The sequence below is a fragment of the Trifolium pratense genome, linkage group LG7, assembly GCF_020283565.1.
Source record: "Trifolium pratense cultivar HEN17-A07 linkage group LG7, ARS_RC_1.1, whole genome shotgun sequence".
NCBI lineage: Eukaryota > Viridiplantae > Streptophyta > Magnoliopsida > Fabales > Fabaceae > Trifolium > Trifolium pratense.
Window position 1 is genome coordinate 34,751,388 of NC_060065.1, and position 22,101 is coordinate 34,773,488.

At 36.9% G+C, this 22,101-nt stretch overlaps 2 protein-coding genes and 1 non-coding gene across 3 annotated transcripts; 2 read left to right on the plus strand and 1 right to left on the minus strand.

The window, feature by feature from the left end:
- Positions 1 to 12: 12 nt before the first annotated feature.
- LOC123895626 lies at positions 13 to 5,911 on the minus strand. Its single transcript, XM_045946085.1, has 8 exons — positions 5,739 to 5,911; positions 5,276 to 5,632; positions 2,132 to 4,584; positions 1,774 to 2,043; positions 1,125 to 1,205; positions 741 to 852; positions 598 to 664; positions 13 to 349 (listed from the first exon to the last, which is right to left on the minus strand). Exons 1-8 carry the CDS (start codon positions 5,812 to 5,814, stop codon positions 256 to 258), a joined length of 3,510 nt encoding a protein of 1,169 aa, XP_045802041.1. The 5' UTR covers positions 5,815 to 5,911; the 3' UTR covers positions 13 to 255.
- A 90-nt stretch (positions 5,912 to 6,001) lies between these two features.
- TRNAP-AGG lies at positions 6,002 to 6,073 on the plus strand. The gene has a single exon. It is a non-coding gene; the product is annotated as a tRNA-Pro (tRNA).
- Positions 6,074 to 6,738: 665 nt separating this feature from the next.
- LOC123895628 (serine/threonine-protein kinase RUNKEL) lies at positions 6,739 to 21,096 on the plus strand. Its single transcript, XM_045946087.1, has 10 exons — positions 6,739 to 7,080; positions 7,174 to 7,263; positions 7,397 to 7,449; positions 7,802 to 7,877; positions 8,148 to 8,209; positions 8,332 to 8,410; positions 8,518 to 8,577; positions 8,714 to 10,357; positions 10,611 to 11,480; positions 19,713 to 21,096. Exons 1-10 carry the CDS (start codon positions 7,033 to 7,035, stop codon positions 20,826 to 20,828), a joined length of 4,098 nt encoding a protein of 1,365 aa, XP_045802043.1. The 5' UTR covers positions 6,739 to 7,032; the 3' UTR covers positions 20,829 to 21,096.
- The last annotated feature ends 1,005 nt before the right edge of the window (positions 21,097 to 22,101 follow it).

A 22,101-nucleotide genomic window follows, 5' to 3' on the forward strand; every position in this document is an offset into this window, starting at 1 on the left:
CACAGGTCCATAGCTAACACTGGGATCATATTTCTTGCTCTTATTATATATTAGCAACACAGTTCAATTATTACAAAAGAATTGTAGAATGATGCAAAATAAATAAAAGAAAAGACGGTAACAACATATTTCACATTGTTCTCCATGACAAATATACAGAAGAAAAAAAAAAGTCTGGACATGACCAGGAAATATCTACATATGATCTAAACTATAAATAATCATGAGCAAAATTGAGAGAAGAAATAAACAACTCTAATTGCATTTAGTCACAGGAGTAAATTTGTCATCTCTTTTCAACCATATGGTGGAACGGGTTTTCTTCACGTTGTCTACAAAAAGACGATGCCTGCAACCAAAAAGTCCATATCAGGAATGAACTACCATAAATATTGCCACACATACTTAATCGTGAAATCAATGGTCTAGAGGATGCAATTTGTGTAGAAGCACATTAAAAATTAAAATCTTGAGAGCAGAAATTCCTGCATAAGAAATTGGCTCTACAAAAAAGTTGTAAAACCCCTAACCCCAGAGGACAAGACCTGTCCAATAAAAACATTGTTCCCAACTGAGAAATTCAAGTCCATTACAAACCTTTCGTACTCCAGCTTCTGAGTAACTATGCCATTCAACAATAATTCTGAACTGTACACCACTGCCCCTGCAAGTGCAACAAATAGCATTTTTAATTTTATGCAGAGGATAAGTTTTTAAAGTCAAACGGAACAGTTTCTAACCCTTTTCAAGAAAAGGCACACAAGAGGAATAATCTTCTTCACAAGATAGGATCAGAAGATCATCTGGAATTTTATGGTCCTTCATAGCAGATCTGCTAACTCTCTCCATTGCCTAAGAGACACAGTCACAAGCATAGAGATATTAAGAGAGAGAAAATAGTTCAACTTCAAGCGACAACAATTTCACAATAAAAAATCATTATGGACGCAATACTGATTAATAATTAAATATAAAATTACAACAAAGTTAACAAGGAAAGTTCTTTGTTTAATCTAGGAATTGTTCATAGAAAAAACATGGAAACGAGGAAATATCCAAACACGTGTTTTTCTTCAACCACGGATGAGTAAAACTGGAGAATAATGGCAGATAAAGATGCATACCTGGCCATGAACTGCCATTACTAAACATGAAATTATCTCTTTACTGGGTTTAGTATTTGGGGTGATCAATACTCTTCGACCCTGCAGAAAATTATGATGATTTATCAGGACCAGACCAACAGAAAGAAAATGCATCTGTTTGTATTTGAAATAGGCTTAATTAAGCTTTTATCTTTTCCTACTTTTACATCAATTTTGGTTCACTTAGTTTTGGTGTAGTAATTTAGCCCAAGCAATTGATGAGACAGACTACCTTTTGCTGATACACGATTTTTTTATTAGAGATGGCACTAAATTTTACAACACCTCGTTTGATGCAGCACAATTTCACATCATCAAAAAGTATAAGATCAACACCAAAAAAGCAGGTTGCTTAATTGCATCAGGTTGAAAATAATGAGATTAAAAATCTGAGTGAGACATATATAAACAACCAAGTCTTTATCCCATTGAAGAGGGTCTGCAGCCCATATATACAGAGATATATATTGCAAATTAACTGAGGTCAGATGCGTAGCATGACCAAGCGATATTTTCATAGATCATCAGCAATAGAAATTGTGTAAGCTGTGTGTGACTAGAGTGACAATACATGTATGATCCAATGGTCAGTATTTGATCATTCATTTCATAAGTTCCACATATTTACCTCTAAAAGCGGATGCTGAGATGCCCGTGCTAGTGAGACTGGCATGCTGAAACCAAACTCCTTTTCTTTTTTGGCATCCCTCAATATGTAATTTCTCTCATCAATAAAACAGTTAGCTTGTCCACAGCTCTCAATCCATAAGTGTGTGACAACCGGTTTGCCAAAAGCAATAGCTTCTAACATATTCCGTGTACGCACAAATTGATCAGTTATGAAATGAGTTGCATCTGCAATTGATGATGCTACAGAAACTCCAAGTCGTGCCAGTATCTGTAATAAACATGAGAAATAAAATTTAACTAAAACCCAGCTACATGATGTATTTTCCAATACAAGTTTATAAAAATCCAGACCTTACCTTTTTCTGATGCTTAATAATATCTTCATCCAAGTGGCGGCTGTAAAGAACTCGAACATCAGTCATATCCTTCCTCTTCCTTGAATCCTTAGAGGGAGTAATTAATTCAGGTCTAATGGTACTTAAGCTACAAAGTTCTCTATGAAGATCCTTACGATATACTTTGAGAAGGCATGATCTTGAAAGATTTTTATTGCATGATTGCTTAAAATAATCATCGCCCATACAAACAGGTGATGCGTTCTTCACTGGTGTCTTGAAGTTAGCTGGAGATGTGGTAGCCATGTCAGGTGACTTGTACCCATCTCTTGGCGATTCATCTGGAATGGTAACCTCCAAATTTTTGGTGGACAACAAGACATCTGTGCTATTCTTAATATTTGAATTCAAATTCGATTTCGAAGGCTTTTTTTGCATTTGATCATCAGAAGGTACTACCAAACCACCAGATGAAGATGAAGGACTGTGGTTATTCGCATGTGATTTGACAACAGAACGTGTCCTCATTTTTCTCTTCCCAGTAGTAGATTTCCCAATATCTTCAGTTTGCTCGAATGACTTAGATGAACCTTTCCCAGTATCTTCTGTTTGCTTCAATGACTTAGATGAACCAACTAAATTCTCAGATCCTTCATCATGATTAGAAATCTTCATAATCCTAAGAGATCTCCTTCTTCTAGGATAATTGAATGTATCCACAGTAACACCACTACTAACACTGACAACATTCTCCTTTGAAGCAAGTTTCTCCTGTTGACACACTTCAGTAGTATTATCTACTGCAAAGTGATCAGAAGACCCCGAAGTAGATTTAGGACCCAACCCTTTGGACGCTTGTAGACCAACTCCACTACTTTTCTCATGGGGGTCGGTCCCCATTGCCCCTTCTCTCAAACGTTTACATGATATATCACTTTTTATCGATTCGTTCACTGCTAAGGACCGTCTAGTTCTACGAGCAATTGGTGTACAATGAAAAACGTTACCCTGAAATTGCTCTTCATTAACGGTACTCCTTCCATCATTAGATTTGAGATTATTTAACTCATCAAGCTGATGTCTTTTTAAAGCTTCCGCTGACTTTCTTCGGTAACCTATTGGAGACGAGACTATTCTTCGGGCACCAGAGGTTTGGTTACCTTCTGCATTTAGCTTACTCTTCTTTGATTTGTTTATCACATTGCCATTTTCACACTGTCCAACCCTTTTTGTACATTTCTTTGATAAACCTGAAGCTTGCAAATCTGATTTAACATCAAATTTCCTTTTCTTGTCATACTTTCCTGCATGTTCCTTTGGTTTAACTGGCCCTGTTTTTCCAGTGGAAGAGTTATTGAGTTGATAAGCTGACCTGCTTCTAGTAACACGAGTGGTATCATTGGCAACATGATCAACAACCTCAACAGTGTTGAATAAGGCTTCCATAGCTTCAGCAGCTATTTGAGTATCTATACCTACATCCAACATTTCCTGTCCATCTTCATTACCATTAGGTCCCATCTCTCCTCTGGAGCAATTGGCGTTAGATTGTTCATCCAATTCATTAGCAATATTCCTTGCCAATTTTCTTCTTCCTTCTTTTATATTATCATCCCTTATTTTCAGATTATGCATCCCCAGTCTTGATTCAGAGTGAGCTGCAGTCTTCTTTTTCATAGGGATACTTGGTTGTTCTTCATCTTCCTTGTCACCTTTTGGTCGGCGTGATTTGATCTTCCGGCATCCTGGTAAGGATCTTGGCCTCTGAGTTCCACCAACAAAGAAATCTCTCTTTCTTCTTTGGTATATATCTCCCCCGCCTTCATCCTCGCAGTCATCATCCCAGTCATAAATCCTAGTTTGTTTAGCTTTGCTTCTATCATTAATTTTCTTGGACAAACTTAGTTCTCCTTTTATGCAGGGAAGGGATTCTGACTTTTTTTCCATATTCTTAACATAAATAGTTTCTTCAGTAACCTCCATAAGATTACATTGGAGAAACCTATCCACACAATCAAGAGCATTGATCTGTGATAATTCTCCGGGTTCTTGAGAGTTAACATAGCTTAACCTTTCCAATTCTCCATGGTAGTCGGGAAACTTGTCCAAGCAATCTCCTTCGTTGAAATCATTATTGCTGAGAGGAGGTGCATTTGTTTCAACAGGTAAATCATCATAGGAAAGTCTTCTCACTGTTGTTCTAGCAAAGTTAGGCATACTTTCATTCTCAGATCTCTCAATTTCCACATTGTTTTTCCCATGATTGAATTCCTGATCAATTTCCCTAACCTTCTCAGAACATCCAAGAACGGACTCTCTATTATTTACAGCCAGTGGTTCCTGACAAAACTGATCCATATTCGTGATAGAATTGGACTGTTCTTCGGTATGTTTCAAATCCATATTGCGCTTAGCTAAAGCAGCTTCCCGCATAGATTCTGCACGAAGAAATGTAAACCGCGGTGGCACTGAACCTGAAACAAAATATAAATTTTGCTAGCGGAACCAGAAATGAAGAATATTTACATGAAAATAAATCCCACAATAATTAGTCCTTCAGTGAAAGTGAAGATAAACACACAATTGTTGGAAGTAAAATACTCTAGAAAGACGTCCCCGTGAACATAACTCAGTTGGTAGGGAAATTGCAATATGCAGGGGCCGGGGTTCGAACCCGGGATTCCCCACTTATTCACCTTAAAGGGTGAAATGCTTGCCACTAAGCTACTTGACCCAAAAAAATATACTGTAGAAAGACATTGATGCAAGGATGGCCTTACCAATTAAAATAAGAACAAAACTTACCTACATTACCACATGTGCTGTTGGTACTATTACTAATTAAAAATATAACTACCAATTTTCAAACACAATTATAACTTCTAAACAACTTTTCATAACTGACTCTCAAGTACACTATTTTTCATGGAGAACAACAGCCATGCCTACAGTAATTTAGGTAAGTTCAGTCCTTAATAATTTTCTTAAGTACTAATTCATTACAATATCTGCAAATAAATCACAACACAGCAACAAAGACAAAAAAAAGTAAGACTTTAGTTCACCTGACATCACTAAATTTACATACACTAACTAAAGTCCTTAAACACTTAATTCACATACAATACAACCAAACAGTTTTAAGTTCGTAAGTGAATCAATTACCAGAACTAGTCTGTTTCTCGTCATCACCACGCTCGTTAATCAAACGACCCACAACTTCCTCGCAATCCGCAGATTGACCACTCTGCCAACGCTGAAGATCATCAACACCATCATCATCAACATCCTCCAAAATTTCAGTTCCATCAGATTCATACCCTTCATCCAATAACTGCGTATCAAAATCATCCAACTTTTGAGTTTCGTCACCAATATCCAACACTTCAGTATCATCGGCAATATCCAACACTTCAGTATCATCAGCAAGATCCACCGCTTGAATTTCCAACTCGTCATCAAACGGCACCGTATCTTCAAAGTAACGATTTTCTTTATCATCATCATCATCATCTGATTCACCTAACATTCAATAAAAACACAATTGTTAGAAAAATTGAAATTGATGTGAAAATGAAGAATTAGGTTAATTGAAAAATCGATGAATTGTAGAGAGAAAGAGATTAACTTGAGTGTTGAGAAGAAGAATCGAATGGTTGAGTATCGCAGTGATTGAAATCTTGAGAATCTTCGTGATTTGCCATTGGAATGATCGATGGAGAAAGAAAACCCTAAAATTGATTTATTATTAGGGCACAGAAAGTGAGAATAAAGAAAGGGATTAATGTTTTTGGAGGGAAAAGATTGCGGGTTTTTCAGAGAAAGAAACAAAACTGTCGCTTTACTGAAACAGCGTAATATTTAGCATGTATTTAAAATTTTAAACAAAATGGGCATTTGGTCTAGTGGTATGATTCTCGCTTAGGGTGCGAGAGGTCCCGAGTTCAATTCTCGGAATGCCCCAACATGAATTTTTTAATTTTTTGAACCCTCTTTGTATAATAAATAAATAAATTAGTCATTTCTTCACAATCTCAAATAACACTTTTTTTTAGGATTAAATATATTTATTTACTCCGTTCAAAAGTAACTAAGAGCATTCCCAATAAGAATAAGAGTATCATATGTTAATAATACGTACTTTTTTTTTTTATTACTAGAGTTTCATGACGTGACATAGAGGGTATAAAAAAAATTCATGATACGATATCTTATTTAAGGTACCGTATCATTAATTTCAGTTAAAAAATTAAATATAAAATGAACTACTTGTTAATAATGTATGATACCCAAAATGGTATTTGAGCAAAATTTGTATGAGTTGCATAAGTATTACGTTGCATTATAAAGACCACTTATTAGTAATGTATGATATCAAAGTGGTATCACCATATGAGATGCTCTCAGTAATGTATCCAAAAAAAAAAAACAACTGTATAATCAGACTCAAATTATTAATGAGATTTTTCAGAGACGAATTATTCGAAAAAATCTGAATTTAGTTTTTGATGAATACTTTTTTATTAGATTTGTTTATCTTATAGTCGAACTATAAATTATTGATCTTTTTTCTCATGGGTTAATCTCAATAACTTCGATATATGTACCAAATTAAAAAAAAAAAAATCAATCGAAAGAAAACTGAAATCTCTTAATGTCAAAACTAATATTCTGCAGTTCTATGTACGGATACCGGTTGTTGTTAAAAAAAAAAAAAATCTAGTTTCCCTGTCCAATTGTTGCCGTTTTTATGCAAGAATAGAATATCCACACATTTTGATTTTTCAAAATACTCCCCCGCCCGTTACATCTCTCTCTCTCTCTCTCTCTCTCTCTCTCTCTCTCTCACTGCTCAGCATCATCAACATTTGAAATCGAGGAAGAAAAAACCTAGAAAAGAAATCCACATCTACCGATCTACCATGAACCAGTACCATATCTACGAAGCAATTGGTCGCGGAAGATACTCGGTAACTCAATCTCACATTTTTCCCCTTTCATTTCCATCTTCAATCCTCTCAATTCTATCACTTTATCTTTCTTTTTTGTTTATGAATTCACAGACTGTGTATAAAGGTAGAAAGAAGAAGACAATCGAGTATTTCGCCATCAAAAGCGTCGATAAATCTCAGAAAACTAAGGTTCTTCAAGAAGTAAGTTAATTAATTAATTAATTATTGATTTAATTTTTCATAATTTGATTTTTAGTAGATTCTGAGCTGTATTGTGTTGTGTTGATGTACTAAAAAAGTTGAAAAAAATTGAATCGTTTTTCCTCTTTTGCAGGTTAGGATTCTTCATACTTTAGATCACCAAAATGTGCTCAAGTTTTATTCATGGTGAGGAAATTCTATTCAAATTGTTTAATGTGATTATGAACAAAGTAATAATTCTTACTAAAATAAGGAAATTCGATTCTTGGAGGAAATAATTTTTGGTCAGACTTTAGTTACCTCGCGGCTGAATTCTGGATTACCGGGGTCAGCTTTAATACCAAAAAAAAAAAAAGGAGAATTCTAAAATGAGGAAACCTTGCTATTAAGTTTATGCTTTGTATTGTAAATAATTGGAGTGGTTTTTCAATATTATGTTAAATATTTTGTACCAAATGAGTGTTTCTTTCTTAATTAGTGTTACAATTAGTATTTTTCCCTTTCCAGTTCGTAAGTCTTGTTTGATTATTCTTTTTAGGTATGAAACTTCTGCTCACTTATGGTTGGTTTTGGAGTATTGTGTTGGTGGGGATCTACTTTCCATATTACGGCAGGTACTTAGGATTTCACTGCATATGTTTTGTGTGCCTTTCATTGTGGTGGCTTCATTATGTTTTTGTTACAGTTAGATTTGTAAAAACCTTGAGTGATTAATTTTTAAGTAAATTAGGCTGTTTATATCATCTGATTTTTTTCCATGTTGTTCTAAATTCTTGTTTTCTAATTGGCTGTTTTAGATTGATATAAATTGTAGCTTCTTAATTTGGAGATTTGCATGCACTGTTACTTTATTGTTTAGTGCTGATTAGAAAGATGAATTGCAGGATAATCAACTTCCTGAAGATTCGGTTAATGATCTTGCTTGTTACCTCATCAGAGCTTTGCAGTATGTTTACTAATCTTAATTTCCATCTGTTTTCTCCCAGTTTAGTTGCATTACTCTTCTTGTTTTTTTTTAATCAAAGTTGCATTACTCTTACGTGCACTGAAATTGGATACTACGTTCAGGTATTTACATTCAAATGGGATAATTTACTGTGACCTGAAACCATCAAATATCCTACTAGATGAAAATGGATGTGCAAAGGTATCAATTTATTTCCCCTCTTTCTCATTGTTGATTTAATTAATTTAGTTATTTTGCCCTTCTGTTAATATGAGTTGGAGCGTGTACCTAATACTTTATTGGTGCAGCTCTGTGATTTCGGATTGGCAAGAAAGTTAAAAGAGATATCAAAAGTTCCTTCTTCCTCGGTATGCTTGACTAACTTTTGCAATTTCTGACATCCATATGCATGTATTGATGGGCTTTTACTCAAACTATAGCTATCACTTTTCCACTGAAACATAATAATTTGTTAATACCTACTATGTTTCTTTACTTCTTTAGTTGCCTCAAGCAAAACGGGGAACACCCTCTTACATGGCCCCGGAGCTTTTTGAAGATGGCGGAGTCCATTCTTATGCTTCCGATTTCTGGGCTCTAGGTTGTGTACTATATGAATGTTATGCTGGGAGGCCTCCTTTTGTGGGAAGAGAATTCACTCAGCTTGTGAAGTCCATCATTTCAGACCCGACTCCGCCTCTCCCTGGAAATCCAAGTCGACCTTTTGTCAATTTAATTAATTCTCTTTTGGTCAAAGATCCGGCTGAAAGAATACAGTGGCCTGAGCTTTGTGGGCATGCCTTTTGGAAAACCAAATTCACTCCAGTGCCTCTTCCTCCTCAACCTGCGTTTGATGACATGATAGAGCTACAAGCTAAACCATTATCAGAACATAATGGAGATAAGTCTTCTCAAAACAGAACCCCTCCCAAATATCGTGAAAAAGATGTGAAAGGGGTGCTAAAGAAGGATGAAAACTCTGGTTTAGCATCAAGAGGCATTGAGACACCAACAAGAGCAACACCAAATAGTCACAGAACTCAGACAAAGGGTTCTGGCAGAACACTGCAGAAAGATCCTTCAAATACTAAAAAAGGTTTGAATCTTTTGAGACTGTCAAGAATAGCGAAATCAAATTTACAAAAAGAAAATGAGAAAGAAAACTATCGACGCCCCTTGCCCAATGGCTCTGAGAAGGATGCCGATGTTAAAATTGAGAATACTGACATGGAACTTGATTTTAATGAGAATAGTGAAGAGGATGCACTTGAAGAAACTGATGGTTCTGAACATACACCTTCTGTGCCCGGTGCAAAAATGGAGAATAATTTGCAGAATCAAGGAAAAGCAGAGGACACTGAAAATGATACACACAGGTTGGACACTCCATCTGTCACTACTCCTGCCTCAGATGATTCGAGGTCATTTGATCACGAGTCAACTCCTGACCGTTCTGACATATCTGCTATTTCTCCAAGTGTGAGCCCTCTAGTGAAAAAACAGAGGCTTAAAGGAGACTTAGGATCTGGCCTTGACTCTGATTCTTCTAGATCGTCTAACGACTTCTCCCAGGTTATTTGGCACCCATCTGATCTCTCAGTCAGACCTGTAATGCCCAGCAGAAAAGTTGACAAAGGCTCAGAAGTCATTCCTTCACTTCCTTTTGAGGCGCTGCAAGCACCTGATTTTGTCAAGATGCCTAAAGAGCAATTGGAGGCAGTCCAAAACCGAACTATAGGCATCTTGAACGGGAGTACTAGCATTGGAGACAAACAGAATGTGGTTAGGTACCTCGAGATGTTGAGCAGTAATGCTGATGCAGCCAATATCTTGACCAATGGGCCAATTATGCTCATTCTCGTAAAGTTGCTACGTCAATCCAAGGCATCAGCTTTACGTGTTCAACTTGCTTCACTAATTGGTCTGTTGATTAGACATTCTACTTTTGTTGATGACAGTTTGGCTAATTCCGGAATTCTAGGTTCACTGACGGATGGCCTTAGGGACAGGCACGAAAAAGTGAGGAGGTTTTCTATGGCTGCTTTGGGTGAGTTGCTATTTTATATATCCACCCAAAGTGCAGACTCTAAGGATAACACTCCGCTCGAATCTCCATCAAAGGATAATAGGACTGCGCATGGTTGGCAGGTTAGCTTCTAATCTTGTTGCATATTACGTTTATTGTCCATCTGCCTTTGTCATTGCTTGAGTTCTCTAGTACTAGTATATGTGTGTGTGTGTGTGTGTGTGTCTATATATATATATATGAACTCACAATTTAGACTTGTTGCGAGCAACATGGTAATATATCTTTAGTCAAATTTGTGTCCGATTTTAACTTTATTTACAGCTTTCAAAGTTCATGTTTCTATGGGGTTAACTTATTTCCATCTGGTTGCAGGTTCCAAATTCATTAATTTCCTTGGTGTCATCGATATTGAAGAAAGGTGAAGATGATATAACTCAATTGTATGCACTGAGAACCATTGAGAATATTTGCAGTCAAGGAGGGGTCTGGGTGGGACGTTTTACCAGCCAAGATGTCATTAATAATCTCTGTTATATCTATAGAGCGGCAGGGAAACAGGAAAGCATGAGGCTGACTGCAGGATCATGTTTGGTCCGCTTAGTTCGTTTTAATCCTTCTTGCATTCAGTCTGTTGTAGAGAAACTCTCTTTCAAGGACCTAGCTTCAGCTCTTATCAAAGGAAGTCCACGAGAGCAGCAAATCAGTTTAAATCTTCTTAACATGGCAATGCTTGGAAGTCACATGTTCACAAATGTTGGAAGATACCTTATACAACTTGCTGAGGATAAGAATCTGATACCCAGTCTTTTAGCTCTTGTTGAGCAGGGTAGTGAAGTTTTAAGAGGAAAAGCACTTGTCTTTGTGGCTCTCCTCTGCAAGCATGGTAGGAGGTGGCTTCCCCAGTTCTTTTGTAGCCATAAGTTACTTTCGGTGGTGGATAGGCTGGGAAAAGAGAAGGATGCCTTTGTGCGGCAATGTTTAGATGCATTTCTGCATATTGTGGCATCTACTATTCCAGGTTTACTGGATATAATAACCGGGGATATCCAGCAAATGATGGGAGGAAGGCGCCTTGGACATATCTCTTCCCTTACCAGCAGGTCTGCTCCAAAATCCAACATTCATTTGTTTCCTGTTGTCCTTCATCTTCTTGAAAGTTCAGCTTTTAAGCACAAAGTGGCGACACTTCCAGTACTACGACAGTTGGCAAATCTGATTAAACTCGTGGAGGCACCATTTCAGGTCTGTGCCTCAGTCGTTTCCTTTTAATCACATATTTTACTGAAATCACGAGTTCTGTCAGAGTGAAGCTACACATTTTTGTTAAATATTAATTGTGCTGAGATATAGTCGCTAGATCATTTACTAATGAAATGAGAGGTCTATTTTAAGAATATAAAGTGCTGATCTCAAAATAAGTATTTAGTGGTATGATAAATTATTAAATTTGAACAGATAATATTTGGAGAAATTGCACCCATTCTTCATGAAATATACTTAAATGGCAGACACCCTCTTTGTCTTCTTAAATGATGACATTTGAAATCTGGCACGCAGTGAACACAATGCTGCACAAGATGCTATAGCATACGTTGCAGCAAGACAGTCGCAGAACACAGGAAATAAATAAATAAATTGCAGAATAATAAATAAGACAGATAGTTGTTAACCCAGTTCAGTGCAACGTCACCTACTCTGGGGGATACCAATCCAGGAATGAATCCACTATAATAGCTCTAGTTCAAAGCCCTCGACCAACACCCGGTACTTGACTTATCACCTAGACACTACCCGTGCAATCCTATCTAAGAACCTCTTAGATAATGAGACCCCGTCCCAAATTCCCTCTAACAACACGTACTATGTTGCTGTCAATAATGATTATAAGGATGGAGACACTCTCCTAGAAACTAGACCACACTCTTGCTTAAAAGCTTATGAGTGAATCACACACACTAACTCCGTGCTTAAAAGCTTAGGAGCAGCTTACAATAAACAACACAAAACACAGTCCTAAGCTTGCATCAAATTGACACAAGAAAGGCTGACAAAAGACACAAACTCTAAACCTTAAAAACTCACACTTTGTAAAAAACACGGTTTAGAATACATGAGTACAATAGCTTGAGGCTTCACATATTTATAGTCTTCAATTGTCTTGATGGGCAAGCTAGGTCTTCAGACAAACACAGCTGTAGGAATTGTGGCCAACCCTAAATTATTTCCAGAAATATAATTCATGTTGTACCAAACAAAAAAAACGCCAAAAATATAATATAATTATATTTTTGTTTTAAATAACATTCCTTCAACCGACTTCAATAAAACTTGCTGAGCAAGGCTTGTTTTGCCCAGACGCACGTGCCTGAATATATAATTGAAGCAAATCTTGACTCAGATTTGAAATAAAAATTCTGCACGAAAACAGAGTATCAGTATGCTGTACTGTAATGCTACAGCATCTCAGTCCAGCATCTGGCTGGTTGGCTTTTGCAAAATGTAGCCAATCAAAACACCAACAATCTCCCCCTTTGGCAAATTTTGGCTAAAACAACCTTAGGCCAGTGCATAGAGAGATACAGTCTAAACTTTCCTTCGAGTCAACATAAGCACACAACTAGGAAAGAAAGTAGAACGATGCTAAGCTATTTAAACTTTCCTTCGAGTCAACATACGCACACAGCTAGGAAAGAGAGTAAAGAAATTCATCAGATGAATAGATAGCTAGCACGTAAGCATCAGAGGCATGCAACAGCGGAACATAACACATCTTAGCCTCAAAGTACAGATAGAGAGAAATAAACTCTCACATAGTGGATTCAAGATAGGAGAAATAAACTCCGTAATATTTAAGCAACGCCACAGAGAATAGGAAAAATAAATTCCTATATAAATACTTCAGACATGCATATCATAAGTAGTAGAAAAATAAATTCTACTCCCCCTCAATACATGCGTAAATTCACTCCTCCTCAAAACATGCATAAACTTCACTCCCCCTCAACATATGCATCATAAAACAACATGCTATACTAGATGCTATAGCATTCTTCATCACACCATGCACAACAGATATTACTCCCCCTTTTTAGCCATAAATTCTGACAAATAAAGTCAGTATCACACAGTAGGAGCAGAACTTCCACAGAGTTATCAGATCATAGAGAAACATAGAGTGCAGAGAGAATCAGAGCATAAGAACTCATAAAGTGCACATTACAGACCATCAGGGCATAGAAAACCTGGAGTATCGGACCCAAAGACATGTATTATGCATGTTACAATCCAGAGAGCATCAGGGCGTAGCCCACAAAATTAAAATCCGAAAGGACATGCAAATAAAGTATAAGCAGGTCACATAGAAAGATTTGCATCATAGTCCTCCTCCTTTACCTCAGTATCACCACCTGCATTATCATCAAGAACACCATAAACAGGCACACTCTTACCAGCATTGCATCTTATCCTCCTAGTCCTAGGAGCAGGAGTCCTCTCTGTAAGGGTGAGATTGTCCACATAAATAACATTGGAATATGCATTATTATCTTTCTTAACAGATTCATCATGCATAGACAAAGTATTCAAACTCTCATCAGACTGAGAGATCACAACAGTGTTACTATCAGAATACTTCCCTTTATCAGGGATAATAACATTATCTGGAGATTGAGGTACAACAATGTTCTCCAAATTTTCCCGTGCTGCAGATGTTGTAGCATCATGTGCAGCATCTTTCTCAGGAACACTCTTCTTGACATGTTCCAACACAAAGTCATCTTTGACCTCAGTTGGAGCGCTAATATCATTACCAATAAATGTTAAACACAGCAGGGGAGAACACCACATAACTTTCTCTGACAAATACTTTCTCACCACAAGAAACATCCTTATCATCAACAAACACACAATTCTTACCAAATCTTCAGATGTTTCAACATTACCCATAACAGCGTGCATTACTAAATAAATTGAAGAGAAAACTGCACGCCACACTTGCAATAATTGCTATAACTCTTCAGATAGGCAAACACCAAGTTTGCCTCGCAATTTTTCAAATTGAACTGCTTCTAGAGCCTTAGTAAAAACATCAGCCAATTGTTCTTCAGTTGAAATATGCTCAAGAGTCACAATACCTTCTTCAACTAGGTCTCTAATAAAGTGGTGCCTAATATCAATATGCTTCGTCCTGCTATGTTGGATAGGATTCTTTGAAATATTGATTGCACTAAGGTTATCACAGTACAATGCCATAGCATCTTGTACCACATTGTACTCCAACAACATTTGTTTCATCCATAATAGCTGGGAGCAGCTACTACCAGCAGCTATGTACTCTGATTCAGCTGTAGATAAAGATACACAATTTTGTTTCTTGCTGAACCAAGATATAAGATTGTTGCCTAAAAAGAAACAAGCTCCCGAGGTGCCTTTTCTATCATCTGCACAACCTGCCCAATCAACATCACAATACCCCTCTAGCATAGACTTGTTCTTGTAGACCCAAATGGTACCAATCACATTAGTATTTTCTGGTCTAGGAACTAAGTCCCAAACTTCATTCTTCTTGAACTGATTTAGCTCTTCTTGCATAGTATTTATCCAAAACTCATCAGTGAGGGCTTCCATCACATTTTTGGGTTCAAACATAGAAACAAAACAAGCATTAGGAACTAAGTCAAGTGTCCTTCTAGTAGTAATTCCATGATTAGGATTACCAATAATCAGATCTGTAGGATGATTCTTTTGAGCACGAATGGATGACCCTTTCTTTGAAGTAGCAAATATTGGTTCAAGTGTAGTAATCTCTGTATCATTCTTGAATTCCTCAATAGTTTCAGAATCTATATTAACTGGGATAGATGCTCTAGCATCTTCTGTATCATCTTTCACAACTTCACTTGAAATATCATCTATTACTACATTTATAGATTCCATCATGGTTTTGGTTCTGTAGTTATATACTCTGTAGGCTCTGCTATTTGTTGAGTATCCCAAGAATATGCCTTCATCACTTTTAGGATCCATTTTAGTTCTTGGTTCTCTATCAGACAAGATATAACATTTACTTCCAAACACATGAAAGTACTTAACATTGGGTTTTCTACCTTTCCACAATTCATACAGAGTAGATGTAGTTCCAGATCTCAAGGTGACACGATTATGAATATGACAAGCAGTGTTCATAGCTTCTGCCCAAAAACCATGAGAGAGTTTCTTTGCATGTAACATTACTCTTGCAGACTCTTGTATAATTCTATTCTTTCTTTCTACTACACCATTTTGTTGTGGTGTAATGAGAGATGAAAATTCATGGATGATGCCTTCAGAGGCACAAAAGTCAGAGAATCTAGAGTTTTCAAACTCCTTTCCATGATCACTTCTGATCCTTAACACAACATTGTTTTTCTCTCTTTGAAGTAGAATACATAGATCTTTGAATACGTCAAAGGTCTCTGATTTCTTTCCAATAAAATTTATCCAGGTATATCTAGAGAAATCATTTACAACAACATAGGCATACCTTTTTCCTCCTAAGCTTTCAGTTTGCATAGGTTCCATCAAATCCATGTGTAGAAGCTCAAGAACTCTGGTAGTGGTAAGATGCTGCAGCTTTGGATGTGGCTTCTTGGTTTGTTTTCCAATTTGACATTCACCACAAATGCTTCCTTCTTCGATCTTGAGATTTGGCAAGCCCTTGATGGCTTCTTCAGGTATAGCTTTCTTCATGCTTCTTAGGTTGAGATGACCAAGTTTTTGGTGCCACAATTTTATTTCATCTTCTTTCGTGATTAAGCATGTCGACACATTTGCCTCTTCTTGGGGAACCCATAAGTAGCAGTTGTCTTTTGATCTGACGCCCCTCATCAAAATTTCACCCTCATCATTTGTAACCAAACATTCAGACTTGGTGAAGTTTACCTTCATCCCTTGGTCGCATAATTGACTGATGCTTATTAAATTTGCAGTCAATCCTTTTACTAATAACACATTGCTTAGTTTAGGCAAGCTATTACTGTTGAGCTCCCCTATACCAACAATTTCTCCTTTAGTACCATTACCACAAGTTACAAAACTAGTTGAGTAAGACTTTAAATCAACAAGAAATTTTCCAATTCCGGTCATGTGTCTTGAACAACCACTATCGAAATACCAGTCTTCCCTTGATGAAGCTCTAAGTGATGTGTGAGCAACCAGAGCAGTAATCTTCTTCTCAAGTTGAGTACCATCACTGGTCTTCACATTCTTACCTTTAGGTTTCCATTCTTGTTGAGTGGAGACAGTTGTGGAAACTGGTTTAGGCTGATGATGCCTGTTAGGGTATCCGAACAATTTGTAACAAAAAGGTCTTATATGCCCTTTTCTACCACAGTAGTGACATATCCAAGAGTGATGTTTTCTTTTGTTCTTTGACAAGGGATGCTGGTTATGATGCTGTAGCATCTGTTGAGGCATCTTTCGCTTATGAGTTTCTTTTGGATGCATGTACATGAGATCTGAGCTGTAACCTTTGTGTTTGTTGACATTCTCATAACTAAGCCCAATATTTTTAGGCTTTAGAACATTTTTCTCTAAGATTTCTTCTAGTTGACCATCAGCTTTATGAAGTTTATCAAGATGATCATCATCTTTATACAGCATGTCAGAGAATTTTCTCAAACGCCAAATGTCAGCATTTAATTTTTCAATGACTTCCTTAGCTTCATCAAGATCAGAGGATAGATAATTTACCTTCTTCTGGAGCTCATCCATCTTTGAAATATTTTCAAATTTTTCTGCCTTCAATTGATTGATGGTTACCTTTTGTTTCTCAATGACTCTGCATATTTCTCCACTCTTGAGGCAGAGTTCTCTGTAAGAATCAGCAAGTTCTTCGTAGGTTACCTCTCCATCACAAGATTCTGTATCAGATGTAATAGTACCTGTTAAGACTGAGATATGTTTGGCAGTCACAGATGCTGTATCATCTTCTGAGTCATCATCATCAGACCAACTGATAGTTAGTCCTTTCTTCGTTCTTTTCTGATATGTTGGACATTCAGGTCTGATGTGACCATATCCCTCGCATTCATGACATTGAATATTCTTGTTTAAGCTTGACCTTTCATCACTCTTAGGTTTTTCTTGATTCACAATGCTGCGCATAGTGCCTGGAGCATCATTCTTAGAATTTGGTCTGGGTCTTTTGTCCATTTGTTTTAGAACTTTGTTGAACTGTTTTCCCAGCAACTCCATAGCTTCATAGATACTTTCATTAGATTCTTCATCCTCCTCCAGATCTTCTTCATCATTTTTGGATGAAAAAGCAATGCTCTTATTTTTCTTTTCACTTCTTCCATTTGCAGCACTTTCATAAGTTTGGAGTGATCCAACCAGTTCATCCAGCTTCATCTGAGATATGTTTTTGGCTTCTTCCATAGCTGTGACTTTCATATCAAATTTCTTTGGAAGAGATCTGAGCATTTTTCTTACTAACTTTTCTTCGGGAATTTTCTCCCCCAAAGAATCAAATTGATTATCATAATCTAGAATAATCATATGAAAATCTTGGATTGTTTCCTCATCCTTCATACGTAAATTTTCAAACTGAGTAGTAAGGATCTGTAATTTAGACATCTTTACCTGAGGAGTACCTTCATGAACAGTTTCAAGAATCTTCCAAGCTTCCTTTGCTGAGACACATTTTTTGATCAGCTTGAAGATGTGTTTGTCTACCCCATTGTATAATGCATATAATGCTTTTGAGTTTCCCAAAGCAAGCTCATCTTCTTCTTTAGACCAGTCCTCCTCAGCTTTTAGTTCAAGTGTTGGCTTTCCATCTTTGTCCATGACCACAGGGGGGTCCCATCCTTTCAGAACAGCTTTCCAAGTTTTGCTATCCATAGATTTTAGGAAAGCAATCATGCGTGATTTCCAATAATCATAGTTGGAGACACCAACGAGAAGCGGTGGTCTGCTTACAAGCCCTCCTTCTTTGTCCATGTTGCCAGACATTCTCCCTGGAGCTCACCCTATAACCAGAAAGGGTGCCTGCTCTGATGCCAATTGAAATCTGGCACGCAGTGAACACAATGCTGCACAAGATGCTATAGCATACGTTGCAGCAAGACAGTCGCAGAACACAGAAAATAAATAAATAAATTGCAGAATAATAAATAAGACAGATAGTTGTTAACCCAGTTCAGTGCAACGTCACCTACTCTGGGGGATACCAATCCAGGAATGAATCCACTATAATAGCTCTAGTTCAAAGCCCTCGACCAACACCCGGTACTTGACTTATCACCTAGACACTACCCGTGCAATCCTATCTAAGAACCTCTTAGATAATGAGACCCCGTCCCAAATTCCCTCTAACAACACGTACTATGTTGCTGTCAATAATGATTATAAGGATGGAGACACTCTCCTAGAAACTAGACCACACTCTTGCTTAAAAGCTTATGAGTGAATCACACACACTAACTCCGTGCTTAAAAGCTTAGGAGCAGCTTACAATAAACAACACAAAACACAGTCCTAAGCTTGCATCAAATTGACACAAGAAAGGCTGACAAAAGACACAAACTCTAAACCTTAAAAACTCACACTTTGTAAAAAACACGGTTTAGAATACATGAGTACAATAGCTTGAGGCTTCACATATTTATAGTCTTCAATTGTCTTGATGGGCAAGCTAGGTCTTCAGACAAACACAGCTGTAGGAATTGTGGCCAACCCTAAATTATTTCCAGAAATATAATTCATGTTGTACCAAACAAAAAAAACGCCAAAAATATAATATAATTATATTTTTGTTTTAAATAACATTCCTTCAACCGACTTCAATAAAACTTGCTGAGCAAGGCTTGTTTTGCCCAGACGCACGTGCCTGAATATATAATTGAAGCAAATCTTGACTCAGATTTGAAATAAAAATTCTGCACGAAAACAGAGTATCAGTATGCTGTACTGTAATGCTACAGCATCTCAGTCCAGCATCTGGCTGGTTGGCTTTTGCAAAATGTAGCCAATCAAAACACCAACAACATTGATACCAGAAATTACACACAAATTCTCTCTATTTTCTTAAACTAATAAAGGGCGTGTGGTTTATTTAAAGAAACCTAAACGAAGATTCGTACAATTTTTTCAACAAATAAGGGCGGTGATATTTAATTTAAAATAGGACCATGTTTCTCATTTAAGCATACGGCATACTTCAAGAGGTGAGTGGACATGGTAAATTTTTACAGTGCATTATTATAAAAGAAAATAGCTCAGTCGAAACAGAAAAATATCTGATATATTGTCTGCTAAATTTGCAATAAATATTTCTTAAATTTTTGACAATTATTTTATCAATATTATCCATTGATTGGGTCATACTATTGGTTAGTTGGATGGCAGCTGCCACTTTCAACAGAACAAGCAAGGCATTTTTATGAGCAATTGACATTTGATATGATTTTCTTTTGTTTATTGATCGGCTTTCAGGGAAGAGATGACTTCCAAATAACCCTTCTTCGAATTTTAGAGTCTCTCACAGAGGAATCTTCTGTCATCCTTGCCAATCCCGACATTTTCATTCGTGAAATCCTCCCTAGTTTGACAGTTCTCTACAAGGGTAACAAGGATGGTGATGCCAGATTTTTGTGCCTTAAAATCTTTTTTGATGTGATGATTATTCTCTTGAGTGAACCAATTGAAGAAGAGCAAAGATTGAACGATCTGAAATTCGTATCAAATACACATTTTCTTCCTCTCTACCCGACCTTGATCGAAGATGAAGATCCTATTCCTATCTTTGCACAGAAGCTTCTTGTCATGCTACTAGAGTTCAGTTTTATTTCAATTCCAGACATTCTACATCTGAAGACAATTTCACAATGCTTTGAGTTCTTGCTTGGTGATCTGTCAAATGCAAATGTGAATAATGTTAAGCTGTGTCTTGCTCTGGCTTCTGCTCTTGAAATGGAGTCCAAGTTACTCTCACAATTGAAAGTTGTTAGGAGAATTGGCAACTTTCTTGAGTTTGTATGTGCAAAGGGTATGGAAGATTTGCTGGAGCCAACTCTTGGGCTGTGTAGGGCCTTTCTAGCACGTTCAGTCAGCTGTGCAAAAGGCTTCAGCCAGACATCAGAACCAACTCTCTTAGGTGACTGTCCTCCAGAGGTAAGTGGCGCTGTTGATCCCCAGCAATGCATAAGAGATATAACGGACTTTGGAAGCAACGTTGGTGTCTTCCTAGAGTTGAGTGCATCTAGAGAGACCAGTGTTGCTGATATAGCTTCTCAGTGTGTGGTTTTACTGCTCAAGGCTGCTCCTAGAGAAGCCACCACTGGTCTGCTAACAAATCTCCCCAAGGTCACTACGATCCTAGAATCCTGGAGTAAAGGAACCCCTCACTTGACAGTGCAAAGAATGCTTCATGCTTTAGGTTATGCTTGCAAGCAGTACTTATTGCATGCCATGATATTATCAATATCAATACCAGAGATTACAAGAATTGAAGTGATAGTTTCAGAACTCAAGAGTTCAACTGTGCCTGCTTTAGCCAAAACCGCTGGTTTGGCAGCCTTGGAGTTGCAGAGGTTACCTCGCTGCATTTGAATTTGAATAATTGGTGGTATCCTGTTACGAATGTCCAGTTCTTCTTTGACAATATGATTATCCTATACTAGTTAGTGGAATTTGTAAATCCACTTTACTCGTCTACCTATATTTTTCAGGTATTAGTAAATTCATGATAAAGGCTAAGCATTTTGGTGAATTCCACTCAGGCTTCACTGTACTTCTATTTCAAGTATGTGTACTCTGAATCTTCGTGAACATTCATTCATATATATAAATGAACGAGCTCCCCTTCCTAGTTTTTTAACTATCCGTGACTCCGTGTAATAGAAAATTAACCTGACTAAATAGCAGAAAATTACTTGGCTCCGATTCCTTTCAGTAATCTGAAAAGTAAGAAAAGGGCACTAACAAATAAACTTGGAAATCGTTTGAGTAGACTTTCCTACAGGCACTTGTAAAATAAGTTCTAACTTAAAACTAGTTCATGCACCCAATTGGTGTTGACCAATTAGTTGGATCTTCTGTTCACAACAGTTTTTGATATTTCGATGTTGGTAGGCTATATGTAAATTTTACTGTAAATCTTCATTAAGGTTATAATTTTTCCTAACCTTGCATAAAAGTGTCTCTCCTAAACTAAATTTTATGAAATAAAATAAGTTAGTTCATATATTTCATTGTGTTAGAAGAACTTTTCATTTATCTATAATCTCACATTCAGTAACATGCATGTTAAAAACAAGAAGGCAAAGTAGAGCATTCTTCTGCATAAAATAAGTTTCTGATCTCAAGAGGGATTTTGGAACAATACCATATTCCTATTTCATGGGGTACCCCAACATTCACACATGGCCAGAACAACAAATTTGTCAGCTATAAGAAGTTAAATGGCATTGTTACTAAAATCAAAATGATGAGAGGACACACTTCCCCTTTCTTAAAAAATAAAAATTAGTAGCAATATCTAAATTATTTTTCCTCAAAAAGTTTAAGCCCCATGATTAGTGATTACAAAATTAGTAAATGTAAGACTAAATCAGTTTACCTTTTTGCTACTATAATTAACAATAAGCTTTAATTAAACAGAAAATTAAGAGCTGTATGACACCAAATATCACGGGTAGAAAATGATTCTTTCTCACCAAACGCATCACATGGAAACTTTTTCAATCTTTGTCTTGTTCCTCAAAGAAAACACACACAATGTTTCCATATCATGATCCAATGAATTGAGAATTCTACCCTTGTGGGGCCCCACTTAACCCCACATAAGTCTTAGGTAAAAGAGGGTTGTGAAAGAGATAGATAA